The following is a 14,437-nucleotide window of genomic DNA, read 5'->3' as shown; positions in this document are numbered from 1 at the left end:
GTATACAGCAAGAGCTATAGACATCAAATACAGAAGAACAACACTTCCTGCAAAGTAAATATTCACCATGCAACTATTTTTATTAATATTAAAACAAATGTATATTGGTGGGCCTAATTAGGTAAATATTTTCTCTATCATAAAGAAAGTGAGTCCATTTTTATTGACTTAAATGGAAGTATTCCAGTGATGATCACATATAAAATGTTCTTTATCTTTCTCACATGAGTGAAAGCATTTCCAGGATATTTCAGTTAAGGAAAGGTGGTCTTGGATTAGATGATGACTTGGTAGGAGGCAGAAGCCATGTTCCCCATTTCCTATTTGGGCATAGAGCTGGGTTTTAATTTCTTGAGAAAATTTTCTTATTTTGAAACAAAACAACTATGCCAGCTGGATAAGCAGAACAAGACAACCTTTCCATGAAGCTTGAAGAGTCAAATCAAGTCAGTTGAATTCCAGCAGCTGCAGTAGAAGCTTCAGGGTTCCTGGAGCCTGGCTCTCCAGCAAGGACTCCCATAAACAGACTCTTTAGCCAAGAGCATCCAAGACCTATTTCCCCCTTATAGATTACATCCCCTTTACAGACTACATTTATCTTTGTACACTGAAAAGGACATTACAACCTCCAAATGAGTTTTTAGTGTATGAGCTAAAAGACAACAAACCTTTAATAAGGAGAAAAAAAAAAGACAACATTATGAGGGATATACTATTCTGATATTTAAATGAAATTGATTAAAAAGCTGTCTAATTGAGATACCACCACCTAACAGAATGGCCAAAATCCAGAACACTAATGACACTGAATGCTGTCGAGAATGTGGAACAAGAGGAATCCTCATTCATTGCTGGTGGAATGCAAAATGGTAATGGCCACTTTGGAAGACCCTTTGGCTGTTTCTTACAAACAAAACATACCCCCTTACCATACGATCACTCAGTCACAGCCCTTGGTAGTTATCCAAAAGAGTTGAAAACTTTTGTCCACACAAGTCTGTAGGTATATGGGTAAATAGACTGGTGCACCTATCTCTTCTCGGCCTTTTGGTCAAGATCAAGTGTAATATACTGGTGCATCTAAACAATGGAATATTATTCAGTACTAAAAAGGAATGAACTACCAAACCGTGAAAAGACATGGAAGAACTTTAAATGCATATTACTAAGTGAAAGAAGCCAATTTGAAAAAAAACGTTTATACTGTATGATACCAAATATATGACATTCTGGAAAAGACAAAACTAGGGAGACAGCAAAGAGATCAGTGGTTGCCAGGTGTCAGGAGGGAGAAATGAATAGGCAGAGCACAGAAATTATACTAAGTGAAAATACTCAATATAATATCATAATGATGGATATATGTCATTATACATTTGTCTAAACCCACAGCATATACACCACCACAAGTGAACCCAGGGTGAACTGTGGACTTTAGGCAATTGTAATGTATCACTGTAGATTCAACTGCAACAAATGTACCCCTCAGGTGGAGGCTGCTGATAATGGGGTAGGCTATGCATGTGTATGAGTGGGATATACATGGAAAATCTCTATACTTTCCTCTCAATTTTGCTGTGAACCTAAAACTACTTTAAAGATGATTCATTTTTAAAAAGTTGCCTAGTTGAAAGCCAGACTTTTTTTCTTAGTAAGGCTTTGTTTTAAAAAAAGGTTTTCTTGAGAATTATTTACCAGAGAGTTGCTTACTCTCTCAGGTTTCTTAAACATCTAACTTCTCTCTAACTGTGATTGTTTATATTTTGTCTTCCCCCAAATCTTGATGGAAGCCAACAAACAGCCTACTTTTCCATTATTCACTTTTGCACAGTCCAAATCACAAATGACTAAGTCTATGTCTGAGTTTGATAAAATGCTCAGAAGCAGGAAGGGAAGTTCCTAGATGTCTTTCTAGAGGTTATCATTCAACTATTTGTGGCAAAGCTAACAATCATCACTCTGATCTGTGTTATTAAATGCTTAGAAAATTATGCATGGTATATCCCAACTTATGGGAGTCTTTACCTGTTAGGCCACTTAAACCAAAGGGTAAACGTATGCTAATTTTTAACAGCTGTACGATTATTTTTCTCTCAGGAAGGAGCTTATTTTTAAATATGATCAGTTTACAAGTCAAGAAATGATTTCAAAACACGCTGATATTAGTTCTGGGTAGAGTGTGCAGAGGGAGGGAACCAGCATCGGGGCAGAGAGATAATGAGGCCTGGTGGTTCCCATGCGGCTTCCGTTTCCTTTATCTCACTTCCTCAGAGGGCACACTTCCCAGCAATTCCTCTCTATGTGTGCCAATGTCTACAATCGGGCTCTTTCACCCACTTTACTTCTTCTTCAATTTCTCCCTTTTCCTTTGTTCTATTTTTATTCTATCTCAAAGACAGTTATCTGGCACTTACTGTGGGCCAGACACTGCTCCAAGAGTATCACAAAAATTAATCCTTATTTAATCCTTTCAACAAAAACTTCGGGGGCAGATACTAATACTATCTAAGATGCAGAGAGGCTAAGTAACTTGTTTAAGCATATAGAGCTAGGAACTCTTAGAACCAGGTTTGGAGCATAGACTTTGGCTTTGGGGCCCTTGTACTTTAACTATTATACTCTTCCCACCCACACCAAATCCACCATGGTGGCTGAGTGGCAGGGCCAGATGTAGTCAGGATTGTGGGGGTTAAAGGACTCATTTCACTTTTTCTTTTTCTTTTTCTTTTTCTTTTTTCAAGCCGTCATATGATACTACCAAAATTTGCCTTTACATTTTCATTAAACTTCAATCCAATTAAAGAATAGAGATTATTAGTAGTATGTCAGATTTTCCTTGAGTACTTTTGCTCATTTCTCATTCTTTTATGAGGTGAAAAAGAAAAGCTTCTCTCTGGGGGCGCCTGGGTGGTTTAGTTGCTTGGGTGTCTGCCTTCAGCTCAGGTCATGATCCCAGGGACCTATGATTTGAGTCCCACCTAGGCTCTGTGCTCAGCAGGGGGCCTGCTTCTCCCTCTCCCCATCTGCTACCCTGCTTGCTTCTGCTTTCTCTCTCTCTCTCCCTGTCAAATAAATAAATAAAATCTTTTTTAAAAATAGTGAAAAAAGAGAACCTTCTCTCTGGAGACTTCTGAGAATGTCACTTTTAAACTAACTATCCCCTTAGTTGTAAAAAATGTTACTCAACTTTTCTAGTGAAATTTCATTTTCTACGTAAAAGCAAAGCAACAAAACTTTGAATCTGATTCTGAGGGAAATATGTTTATCAGAGTATTTCTTTTGAAAAGAAAATACATTTATGCTATACAGAGGTGTTTAATCATTGCCAAGGTTCTCCTGTGAAAGTTAATGAAAATTCATTGGAGTTTTTCTGAAGATATTTAGAGCTTTAACTCAAAAAACAAAATCAACAAAATACTAGAAAAATAGCCTATTTAAAGAAAATTGGATTTTACAAGAGGAAATGCTGGGGATGTCAGAGCTAAGATTCTCTGGCCTAAATTGCATACTCTTTACCTATCCTTCTGGGGATTAATAGTATATATGACACCTTTCCTAGCAACTGTCTTCCATTGGCACCTGCCTAACAATAAAGGATATGTTCTTTCCATCTCATTCGATAAGAGCAGTTATTTACCAAGGACACTAAAACATCACTTCTTCTTATCAAATTACCTTCTACCCCACTGGGCTCCACCTCAGCCACTGACACAAATAAGCCTGTCAAGGCTAATTTCTTATCTGACCTGCCAGAAGGGGCCGCCCTAACTATGGAAGCCTGAGGAAGTCAGCATTGCTAATTGCAATTTATTCTCATACCAGAAACTACTCACCTATAGAGTTATGACTGGCACTGTGTATTTATAAGTCTTTTTGTAGTCAACACTCAATCAGTGAGGATCTGATTTTCTGTTTTATCTTCTAGCTATAACTTTGTCCCTCCTCATTTTTGACTGGCAGCTATAGTGCTCCAAGCACTTTATTGTAGGTCTAGATTTAAAATGACAAAGTAGTTATTCCTCAAACAGCTAATTTTATTTATTTTTATAGATGAATAAAAATTCTATATGGAATTCTTCCTACTTATTTAGTATATTTCCTCTGAATCCTTACTCTCAGTATTTAATTCATCTGTACACTTAACACATTTACTAGGACTATCAGTTCTTAACACTGGAGCATTAGGAGCTACAAAAATCACAAACAGAATGAAATATGTGACTTTTTTTCTCTCTAAGCCAAATTTTATTTGGCCTGGGAATTGAGATAAACTTTTATTTATTATTTATTTTTTTTAAGAGAGGGAGAGAGGGAGTGAAGGGCAGAGGAAGAGGGAGAGAGAATATTAAGCAGGTTCCATGCCCAGCACAGAGCCAGATGTGGGGCTCAATCGTACGACTCTGAGATCATGACCTTAGCCAAAATCAAGGGCAGTTGCTTAAATTAAATGACTGAGTCACCCAGGCACCTCAATATTTGAGGTGTTTTATTTTAAAGAGGCATATGTTTTTTTTAAGTTTTTTTTTATTTATTAATTTGACAGACAGAGATCACAAGTAGGCAGAGAGGCAGACAGCGAGAGAGAGGGGGCGGGGAAGCAGGCTCCCCCCTGAGCAGAGAGCTCGATGCGGGGCTCGATCCCAGGACCCTGGGATCATGACCTGAGCCGAAGGAAGAGGCTTAACCCACTGAGCCACCCAGGCGCCCTAAGAGGCATATGATTTGATGCTGAAATAAATGAAAATGAAAATAGTAATAGTTGTTGCAATTTATTGCATGTTTACTGTGTGTCAGCTAATCATTATGAGCATTTTCTTTACTGTATCCCATTTATTTTAATAGACTTTGTAAAGAAGCCATTCTAACTATTGACTTTTCACAATATGCTGAGAGTGAATGCATTTATGTAAATTACCCAGAATTACATGGTTATTAAGTATAGATCTGGGATCCAGACCCAGATATGTTTTACACACAGTCCTATCCACTCTGCACAATAGATGATAACTCCTTTCAGAATTAACTAAATAAAAGAAGATCAAAGTGAGAAAAAGCTGTCAGCAGACACATCCTAGTCCTGAAGGATGGGTAGCATTTGAATAATGGGAAAGGATTGGAAGGGGATTTCAGTGTTTCTGGATACCAATGACTTCTAGAGACTACTGAGGAGAATATGCAGACTGGAGGGAGGTACATTTTAGTAATTATTGGAAGATATGGGTGGAAATATTGGTCAGAGCGACATATATTTGAAGTCGATAGAGTCTTTAATGACTCTTTAATGCCAGAGCAAGTGGTTAAGTGGTTAAGATTCCTGGTCTGGATTCCTTGTCCAACTGTATCATCTATTAGCCCTAAGAACTTCAGCAAGTTACTGGACTCTTCTAGAAGTATTTTTTTGTATTGTAAAATGAGGTAAAAAATACTATCTTGCTCATCAGATATTTGTAGGAGTATATGAAACAATATATATGAAATATTTGGAACAACAATTTGCCCTTTGCAATAACTAAATATATATTATCTATTACTTTGACTAAGAGGTGAATTTGACAACTGTGTGATGCTGAGTGATTTTAGAAAAGGAAATAAAGTATAGTGAGTTTTTAGTAATATGGCTGAGAGTAACTGTAGAAAGAATATAGGTAAGGGAAGGGTGCCTGGGTGGCTCAGTGGGTTAAGCCTCTGCCTTCGCCTCAGGTCGTGATCTCAGGGTCCTGGGATCGAGTCCTGCACTGGGCTCTCTGTTTGGCAGGGAACCTGCTTCCTCCTCTCTCTCTCTCTGCCTGCCTCTCGCCTACTTGTGATCCCTCTCCATCAAATAAATAAATAAAATCTTAAAAAAAAAAAAAAAGAATATAGGTAAGGTAAAAGTCAGCAATGATTTCAAGGTTTCTCTTCTGAGAAACTGGCAGAATGATAATGCATGGGAACAAATGACAAAAAAAATCTTGGCTGGTCAGCTTTTTTTTTTTTTTTTCTTAACCAGTTTAACAACATTTAATTTTCCTTGGAAAATATCTCTTGCAAAAGATGAAAGGCATGTCCTTGAACTCTTACGATCTTCTGGCTCACCCAGCAAGTCCTGGATACTGCTTACAGGGATGTGGCACTGTCCCCTTCTAACCTTGGTACCTAAGTGTGTGGTTTGATAGGTTTTTACAGAAAGAGATACATTTATAATTTCTTAAAAAATGGGAAAGTGTTATGTGGAAATTCATCTACCAGTGGTAAAATGTGTAGAATAATTGCTTAATTCTGCATTGTTTGTGCTAGGTATTTGGCACAGTGACATAATATTTTGATTATCATTGTCTATTTTGTACAATACTATAATGCTTGTTGCTGCCATCTTTAATTTCAAAAGATACTCCATTTTTTGAAAATGAAATAAAGAAAAAAATCACATCATAGTGGAATTTATTATCATATTTGTATGATCTTTGGTTTAATTCTACCTTATATGTCTAATTACACACAGAAAATCAAGTAGAAATAATAATCATATTAATAAATATTAGTTAAATATTATAAAGATATCTTAAAATGAATTTAGAGACATCAATATTTGATTTAGATTTTAGATTTTTTTTAGATTTTTTTTATTAAGGTTTATTTTGAGGGATCACAAACAACAAGGAATTTTGGATAACCAGAGTCCAGCTAACATGTGAATCAGCATTTAACATTGAATACATTAAGATGTAAATCTGCTTAACATTGAAATAAATCCGTGGCTATACTTTAATGAAATGACCCTGGATTTATAGCTAGGTGACCTGACTTATCTTCCTGGTTAGTGAGTTAGTGACATAGTGAGAATGGCTTGTCCAGTAGGTTCTCCTGAGATGTTAGACTGTTCTGAGTAGATACACTGGCAAGGAGTGTGTCCTCTGTCTTCCTGTGGCTTATGTTTAATCCCTGATGATTCAGGTGGTTATTCCTAGACAAAATGGAGCTGGATGTATGCAAAGAGACTTTTCTAAGAGAATCTTACATCAAGTTTTAACCGAGTACCATCTCCCTTCTGAAGAAATAGGGACCCCCATGATATGTTAGCCTCCTTTCTTTCTGAAGATAATTGTAGCCTCATTTTCAACAATATTTAGGTAGTTACCAAGTACAGGTGATAGAATGCCCACTTGAATATTATAGATGATGTACTGAATATTGTTATTCATGCAATAATCGTTAATAAGGCAAATTTGCCTTAATACTTCTTCAGCTAATTATACTTAAAATGAAACATTGCTCCTAGAGTTTTATGAGGAAAGTAGGTGGGTTATGAATCTTTTAATGTGGCAAAATGTAATTATCCAAATGTAGTTAACCAATTGCATTCTTTATGCTATTCATGTCTTACAAGCTAAAAAAAGACATAGAATGCTGTGCTCAGATCTGAATTGCTTTTATTCATGTTGCATTTCATTATCTAGAGCATTATCTAATGAGTCTTATTGGCTTCTGGGACCAAGCTCTCTAAATTTGGAAAACTATTCTTTAAATCTCTATTCCTGTTTCATTTCTTTTAACATCTCACTACTTCTTTTATTGTTCTTTTACCCTTTTCTTTGTCCTTTAATACCTGGAAGATAAACCAAAGATATAATTCTTTTACACAAATGCCAGGACTTTGGAAACTACTAACCTTCACTAGGTTAAATGCTTACTGATGCTGCTGCTGCTTACAGAGGGAGATCAAAACATACCTCCGAGAAATTAACAGCTCCAAGCTTTTCTCAGCCTCATGTTTCCTAGTCAAAGATGTACCCATAACATCAGGAAGTTAACCTTCAAAAAAATCTATGAGTGAGGGAGTCAGAGTGAGGCCTGTGTGTCCAGTAACTGTAACAGCGATGAGAAAGCTGTGAGAATTTGTTTTGTGGTTAAGAAAAATTCAGCAAAAACAAACTCTCAGGAGCATGCTCACCTTTTGATTTGTTTAAGCATTAGTGCCGAGATTTGGCATATCATCCCTTAAATCATAACACTGAGCACAAGCGGGAGAATTATTTCAGCAGAAGAGCTATTTCAAACAGCTGAAGAGATATAAGATAACATAAACCTGGAAGAGATCTAAGCAGTCCACAGTCACTTCCAGCTTTTGGAGGACTTAGGTCATCCTGGAAAGAAAATTGTTTATTCTACTTATTTTTTTCATTCAAACATTTCCAGAAAAAAGTAACTTCATTTTCTCTTTAATGATTACAAAGCTAAAAATACTTTGTGGCTTTTAATGTGTATTTTTGGACACAGTTTCATGAAGTCTGTAGTTAATGTATGCAAGTTTTCCCTTTTGTCTTTGCCGTCGATAGCACGTGTTCACTTGCTGAATAAGGAACGTAGAATGGCATAGAAAGAAGTGCCGAAGAAATAAAAGTGTAAATATTTAAGGACTTGAGTCAAATATCACATAGCTATGCCACAAAGGACAGCTTATTACTTATTGCATTGATGGAAGTTGGATTTTTGTCATGCTTTGTAAGGCATGGTGTAAAAACTAACACTGATGATTGTGACCTCTCCATGTGGTGTCACTGAACTTGCAGTTGGGAGGTTATGTGAACAACAGGCTCTAAGAAGCTGCTGTGAGCTGAATGTCTTTTCTGGGATGCTATCACTCCTTGACTTTTTTGCACCATAAAGTACCCTACTTCATTTTCTATTACTCTGACACCAGGTTCTCTCCATTTTTTTATTGCTTCTATTTCTTATTTGTGATCCCTAACTGTAGACTTAATTGAGGGTTAAATTTTCCATCCCTTCATTTTCTTCCCTGGCATTTTCCTCCATTCATGCTTTCATCATCACTTTAACTCTTGGCTCTTCCTGGAGGTCGTGTCTCTAGTCTAATGTCTTACTGAAGCTAGAGATACTCCCTCCTTCACCTCATATGCAGTAAGGCTAAAGCTAGATTCCTAATCTTTTTCTTATCCCCAAATTACCCATTCATATCCTATTAAAAAGTGTTAAATGCAAACTATACGTCAGACATTTCAGGAGGTGCTTTGGACACAAACCTGGAAATTATTACCTATATTTTATAGAGTGCAAAATACAAAGCTCAGATACTTGGATTAATTTACTCAAATTGACCCATCCAACAGGGAATGTAACTCAGAGGTCAACCCAGAACTCTGACACCAAAACCTGTCTTTCTTTCTATTATACCATAAAGCTTCTCAATCAATGGAACTATCATTTTTTATTACACGAAATGAAAATATGAAAGTAATTTTTTGAGTTTTTCTTAACTGTTAGTAGTGACCAAATCCTGTCTAATCATACATTGGGCCAGTGTTTGCACAAATATCTCTCTCCCTTCTATGCTAAGAGCTTCTAAAATCCAGCCATGCCATACTCATCATTTTATTCCTTTCTGTAACAAAATTCTTTGTAGTGGTAGCTGCTCAAAATTTCTTGATTTAATAAGTGATATAATTAATTAATGAACAACAATGCATTTTGAATATATTCATTGTGTTTGTGCTACAATAGTCTTTCTCTGTTATCTCTATTGAGAGCCATGAATGATGTTTTATGTAGCAGATCAGATTTACACTAAAGGGATATTCAGGTTTAGTTTGCTGCAAAGAGAAACAAAAGTGGAATGCAATATATACTTGTTGTAGCATAAATCATGAAATTTACCATTGCCCTAGTGTTTTCAGCCCAGAGCTGTTGTACCCATTTCTATGTAGCTTATGGATTAGACTCCAGAGACTCCCCAGTGAGTTAAAGCAATATGCCTCCTTGCTTTTCTGACTAATTCAGAGTAGTCGTGGGAAGTCCTTTTACACTTTCAGATGTCTTAATTAGGGTCCAGGCTCAGAAAGCACTCCAAATTTCTCTGAATTGAAAGAGCTGACTGAAATGTTCTATCGTTAAAATTGCCAAATGTGAGAACATTATATGGCTCTCTGCATAAGTGAGTAGATAAATGTATCATTGGACTTCCTCTGAATCTGTAGTTTCCAATTCCTGCATCACCTGGGTACCTTTCCTGCTTCAGACAACACCCAGGGATGCATGATTGAATATGCCTCAGGGCTTTTCTATTCATAGCAATCCGCCGTGGTGTGGCAAGCTGTGTGAGGCAGAGTTGGCAGAGTTTTTCTGCCGGGGAAGGCAGTGTAGCCATTTTGGCTGCCTCTATGAAGTTACTCTAACTCTGCACACAGAAGTGCACAACGTGAAAATTACCCACTGTGATTCTTTAAGAGACATCTGGTTTTTTTTTGTGATATATGCCATCATCTTGCTACCAAAATGTTCCCAGTTGCTATTTATTATAAAATATCTTCAAATGCATCTTTTTTTTTTTTATCATTCACTTCCTAAAGGATTTAGCATAAAATCTTAAAAGACTTTGGCTATAAACATCATTATTTTAAACAACATCTGACAACTTGAAAAATAATGTGCCAACTAGTTGAGCATCAAGGAATTTTAAATGAATGCAACATAGAATACAGGTTTCAAAGCTTTTGCAGAGGGTTAGTATATATTGACTACAAATTAATCTGCTTGTTTAGTGCATCTTTGCCTCTGAGCAGTGACAGACAAGATTGAATCTGCCAAAAAAAAAAAAAAAGGCTCTGTTATATGCCTCAACTCATTTTCCATTGCTGAGCTATTCTTGGTAACCAGTAATTGGAAGGTTTGGTTTCAAAGTGAGTGTTCAGAGAAATAGATGAAAGAACACCTCATTCACAGTCTATCAGTGATGGAAGATACAGTTCTTTATAAGCCTGACTGGGGAGGGTAAATCTTACATAAAAAATCTGAGACCATTTGGAATGAGGCGCTGTGACCACCTGGACATGGTATAACTTTGGTAATCATTCTCCACTTGGTACCTTGCAGAGTCTAGCTTCATTGAGAGAGGTGAAGCTATGACTATTTGTGGTTTCTCAGGAATGCCAATTTGGACAAATAACAACAAACTGTCTTTTGGGTTCAATGCCTAGCCTCTTATGTAGGTTGAATTGAAATACAACAAAACTCCTTATTTAGGTCTTTCATTCTTTTAATGTCAATTGTAGAGTATATGAGGCTATCAAAGCAGGGTAAAAAATTATATCCCAAGGCCCTACTTCATGTGATATTACTGTTAATGGAGCCTCTATTTTAAGAGAGCAGCTCTGCATAATATCGAGCTGATAGTCTGTGTTCCTGCTTTTTACAAGTGATAAAATCACAAATGAATGAGTTTAGTGAACCCAAATAAAGCTTATATTACAAATATTCCAATTATAAGTGCATGGTTCATTTTTTCATTTTCTTAGAGAAAATTTATTTTAAGCTGGTTGTGTTTCTGTGTGTGTGTGTGTGTGTGTGTTCTACAATTTGTCTTGTTTGTTCAGCCTTTGTCTTTATTCTCCCTGAGCCTGGTTGCCTTGGTTACCATTACATACATGCTTGAACATGAAGTTCCTCTTTGACGTACATTTATTTCTATGGAAACAATGATGTCATTGGCACGGGTAGGTGCTCAGGGAAAGCATAAATAAATATTCAATACTGATCTTTCTTTTGGTCATAAAGTGATTCATTAAATTATTTTCTTTTTAATTAGAGAACTGTATTTTTGCTTTCCTTTTGACTTGATCATGAAGGTACATTTTTCCTTGTTTATAGACATGCTCAAATAAAATGACTTACTTAAAGAATTAAATACACCATATAGTTCCTTCTCTGATATGTGGTGTCATAAAGCTCACTGCAGATACTATTACAATAAAAGAGTCATTACTTTTATCTTAAAAGACTCTCAGAGAGTGAGAAATTTATCTCGGTAACATCTCAATGTTATCAAAAAATTGTGCAAGGAATTTTATATTCAGATCAAGGTAATATACAATGTTTAGATGATGGATCAAGAAAAAAAAAGGGCCCTACTTATAGTCATTATTTTAAAAACCTCTAGGTTTAGAAACACAGGGATATACGAGGGAAGTGATACTTACTAAAACATTTTTCATCACATTAAGTAAATCCACACATAATTGGTATTCCATTTTTTTTTTATGTCTTAAGAGGCTTTTAAAACTTCTTTTTTAAAAAGCATCTATCTTCTTCTCTGCTTTACTTCCACCCTACTCCAGTCTAATTTTTTTTTCTTTGTAGATGATGTGGAAACCTGCCTATGATTTTCTCTATACTTGGAGTGCTCACTATGGAAACAGCTACAGAGACGTGTTACAAGATCTTCAATCAGCTTTGGACAGAATGAAAAACCCTGTGACCAAACAGTGGCGAGACTTAACTGGAGCTTTAATACTAATACATTCCTTAGAGTTTTTGAGAGCAACTGCATTCTCAACTTCTGACGAAGTATAAAAATGAAGGGTATGTTCTGGGGAGGAAGGAAGAATGGTAGGGGGAAAATGAGTGTGTGTGTATGTGCGCGTGCGCGCGCGTGTGTGAAAAGAATCTCAAAAAAGTATTATTTTTTTCAAGTTTGAAAAAGTATGTTTTCCCTGGTGAAAGCACAGCAGAACACAAAATTCAAAGATAGGTTTTATAATCAAATATGTATTTTTATATATGTTTCAAATACAAACATTAAGCTGTTCTGTTGTTGCGAAGGAAAATAAAGCCCTCTGTCACTTTCAAAGTTATTTTTCATTTATTTAAGTTAAAACAAATGACTGTTAGCATGATTACACAGATACCCAGATAAACTAGAGGCTCCCAGGGTAAACACTGGAGTTTTACCAGTAGGCAGGTCAAGAGAGAGGAGAAGCAAACACATACTCTGTGGACAGGCACAGGGCTATAAGCTTCTATATTTGATCTCTTTATTTAATTTCTCAGTGGAGTGTGCTGACATTCTTCCCATTTTTTATCTGAAGAGACTAAGGACTAGAGAGGACACTCAAGGCTATTTGGCAATGTGAAGTAAGTTTTCTGTCTGCAAAACCTGGTTTTATTTATCTTTCTAAAAAACATAGTACATAGCAAAATAGTAAAAATTAAAAGTGCATATTAAAACTTATAGGGACAGGGTAGCTACTTCATTTTAAGGGAAGCTTGCTGTATTTTTCCACCATCTTTTGAAAGACTGCCAGAAGGAAATATGATTTATCCTCAGAAATCTATTGTCTGTATCCACGGACTGTCGTTTTCACCATCTTTTTCCAGTATTTTGGGACAGAGCTAATCCTGCCAAACTTGGACTTGTTTTCAGGATCATAGTGTGGAGTAGTTCTTTAAATCTCAGGGACTTTTATCGGGAAGAATTAGTTTTTAGGAAACTGATTTATCACTGTCGAGTGTAGCAGTCTTAACCACCAAAAACACTGATATCTCTGTGTGTGAATGCTCATGTAAATGTGTGTGTGTGTGTGTGTGTGTTTACCAGAGCATTTCATAAAGCTTTTGGAAAACAGAGACTACCCAGGAATTTAGGCCAGTACAAATGCTAACTGCTGGTAGAGTTCACAAAAAGATGTTTTGTGCTTACTCATATGTTAAATCCTTTGGCCATCTGCCAGTGTTGATGTGTTTTGGACAGTCATTCATTTATTGTCACTTAATCAAGAGTTGGAATGTGTGTACTTACTTTGAGGCAGGCACATAGATGCTTGGGGTTTACAATAGGAGAAACAACATGATTCCTGACTTCAGTACTGCCAAGTGACAGAGAGAGACAAAAACTTAAAACATACGGTTAAAGGTAAAATTGGATCTGTAATAAAAACTGCAAGGGACAGACTGACAGATATATGGAGGGCCATCACAGGAATCCGAAGGATCAGGCATGTTTGTCCTTGGAAAGAAATGATGAGCCCTAAGGAGGATCAGGCACTGCTTCTGGTCTGGGAGGGTAGAAGAGGTAGGTCCTAAGGCAGAAGTTGGAGCTTAGGAGATGCAGGGAGCCAGTAGGACAGGCCTAAAGGGAGAAAGAATGAAGGAAGGAAAGACACACCCTCAATGGTAATATGATGAGCTGAATAAGGATTTTGTTTGGGGATCCTGAATAAAACATGTCCATTTGGCTAAAAAGTAAAAGCAGAATCTTTTTAGAGCTTTTAATACACCTACCCTGGGGTATTTGTTATTCTGGCAAAGATAATTTAAATTAGGTTTAAGAACAATCTTTAAGGTTTTCAATATTTATATTTGATAATAAGAGAACATAGCCTGTCCAGGGAGTTATGCACACATTCAAGGACAGAATTTATTTTAGTTGAAAATAAATGCAGAGAGAGGGGGGGAAAAACAACAGTGTGTAAGTTCAGGACACAATCATTTTTAGTGGTGATTTTGCTTTCTTTAGAACATTCTTGGAATCTTATTAACATGTCAGCAAACCAGAGAATTTCGGGAAGCGATAGTGCAGAATGAATAACTGGGTTTTTCCAGGCTCCAAGATCTGAGAAGATAGAGACCCTGTTAGCTGATTAGGGTAGTAAGATTAAACAAATCACTT

General features: G+C 36.4%; 1 protein-coding gene across 2 annotated transcripts in view; it reads left to right on the top strand.

The window, feature by feature from the left end:
* Window positions 1–12,648, top strand: part of MACC1 (MET transcriptional regulator MACC1) — a 57,623-nt gene extending 44,975 nt beyond the window's left edge. For both annotated transcript variants that reach the window (XM_047694089.1, XM_047694088.1), the window contains one exon: window positions 12,130–12,648. In XM_047694089.1, the coding sequence (XP_047550045.1) occupies window positions 12,130–12,342 (213 nt within the window). In that variant the 3' untranslated portion in view covers window positions 12,343–12,648. The remainder of the gene's footprint in view (window positions 1–12,129) is intronic.
* The last annotated feature ends 1,789 nt before the right edge of the window (window positions 12,649–14,437 follow it).

This window comes from Lutra lutra, chromosome 11 (genome assembly GCF_902655055.1).
Source record: "Lutra lutra chromosome 11, mLutLut1.2, whole genome shotgun sequence".
NCBI classification, from domain to species: Eukaryota; Metazoa; Chordata; class Mammalia; order Carnivora; family Mustelidae; genus Lutra; species Lutra lutra.
This window is presented reverse-complemented; position numbering and strand designations above follow the sequence as displayed.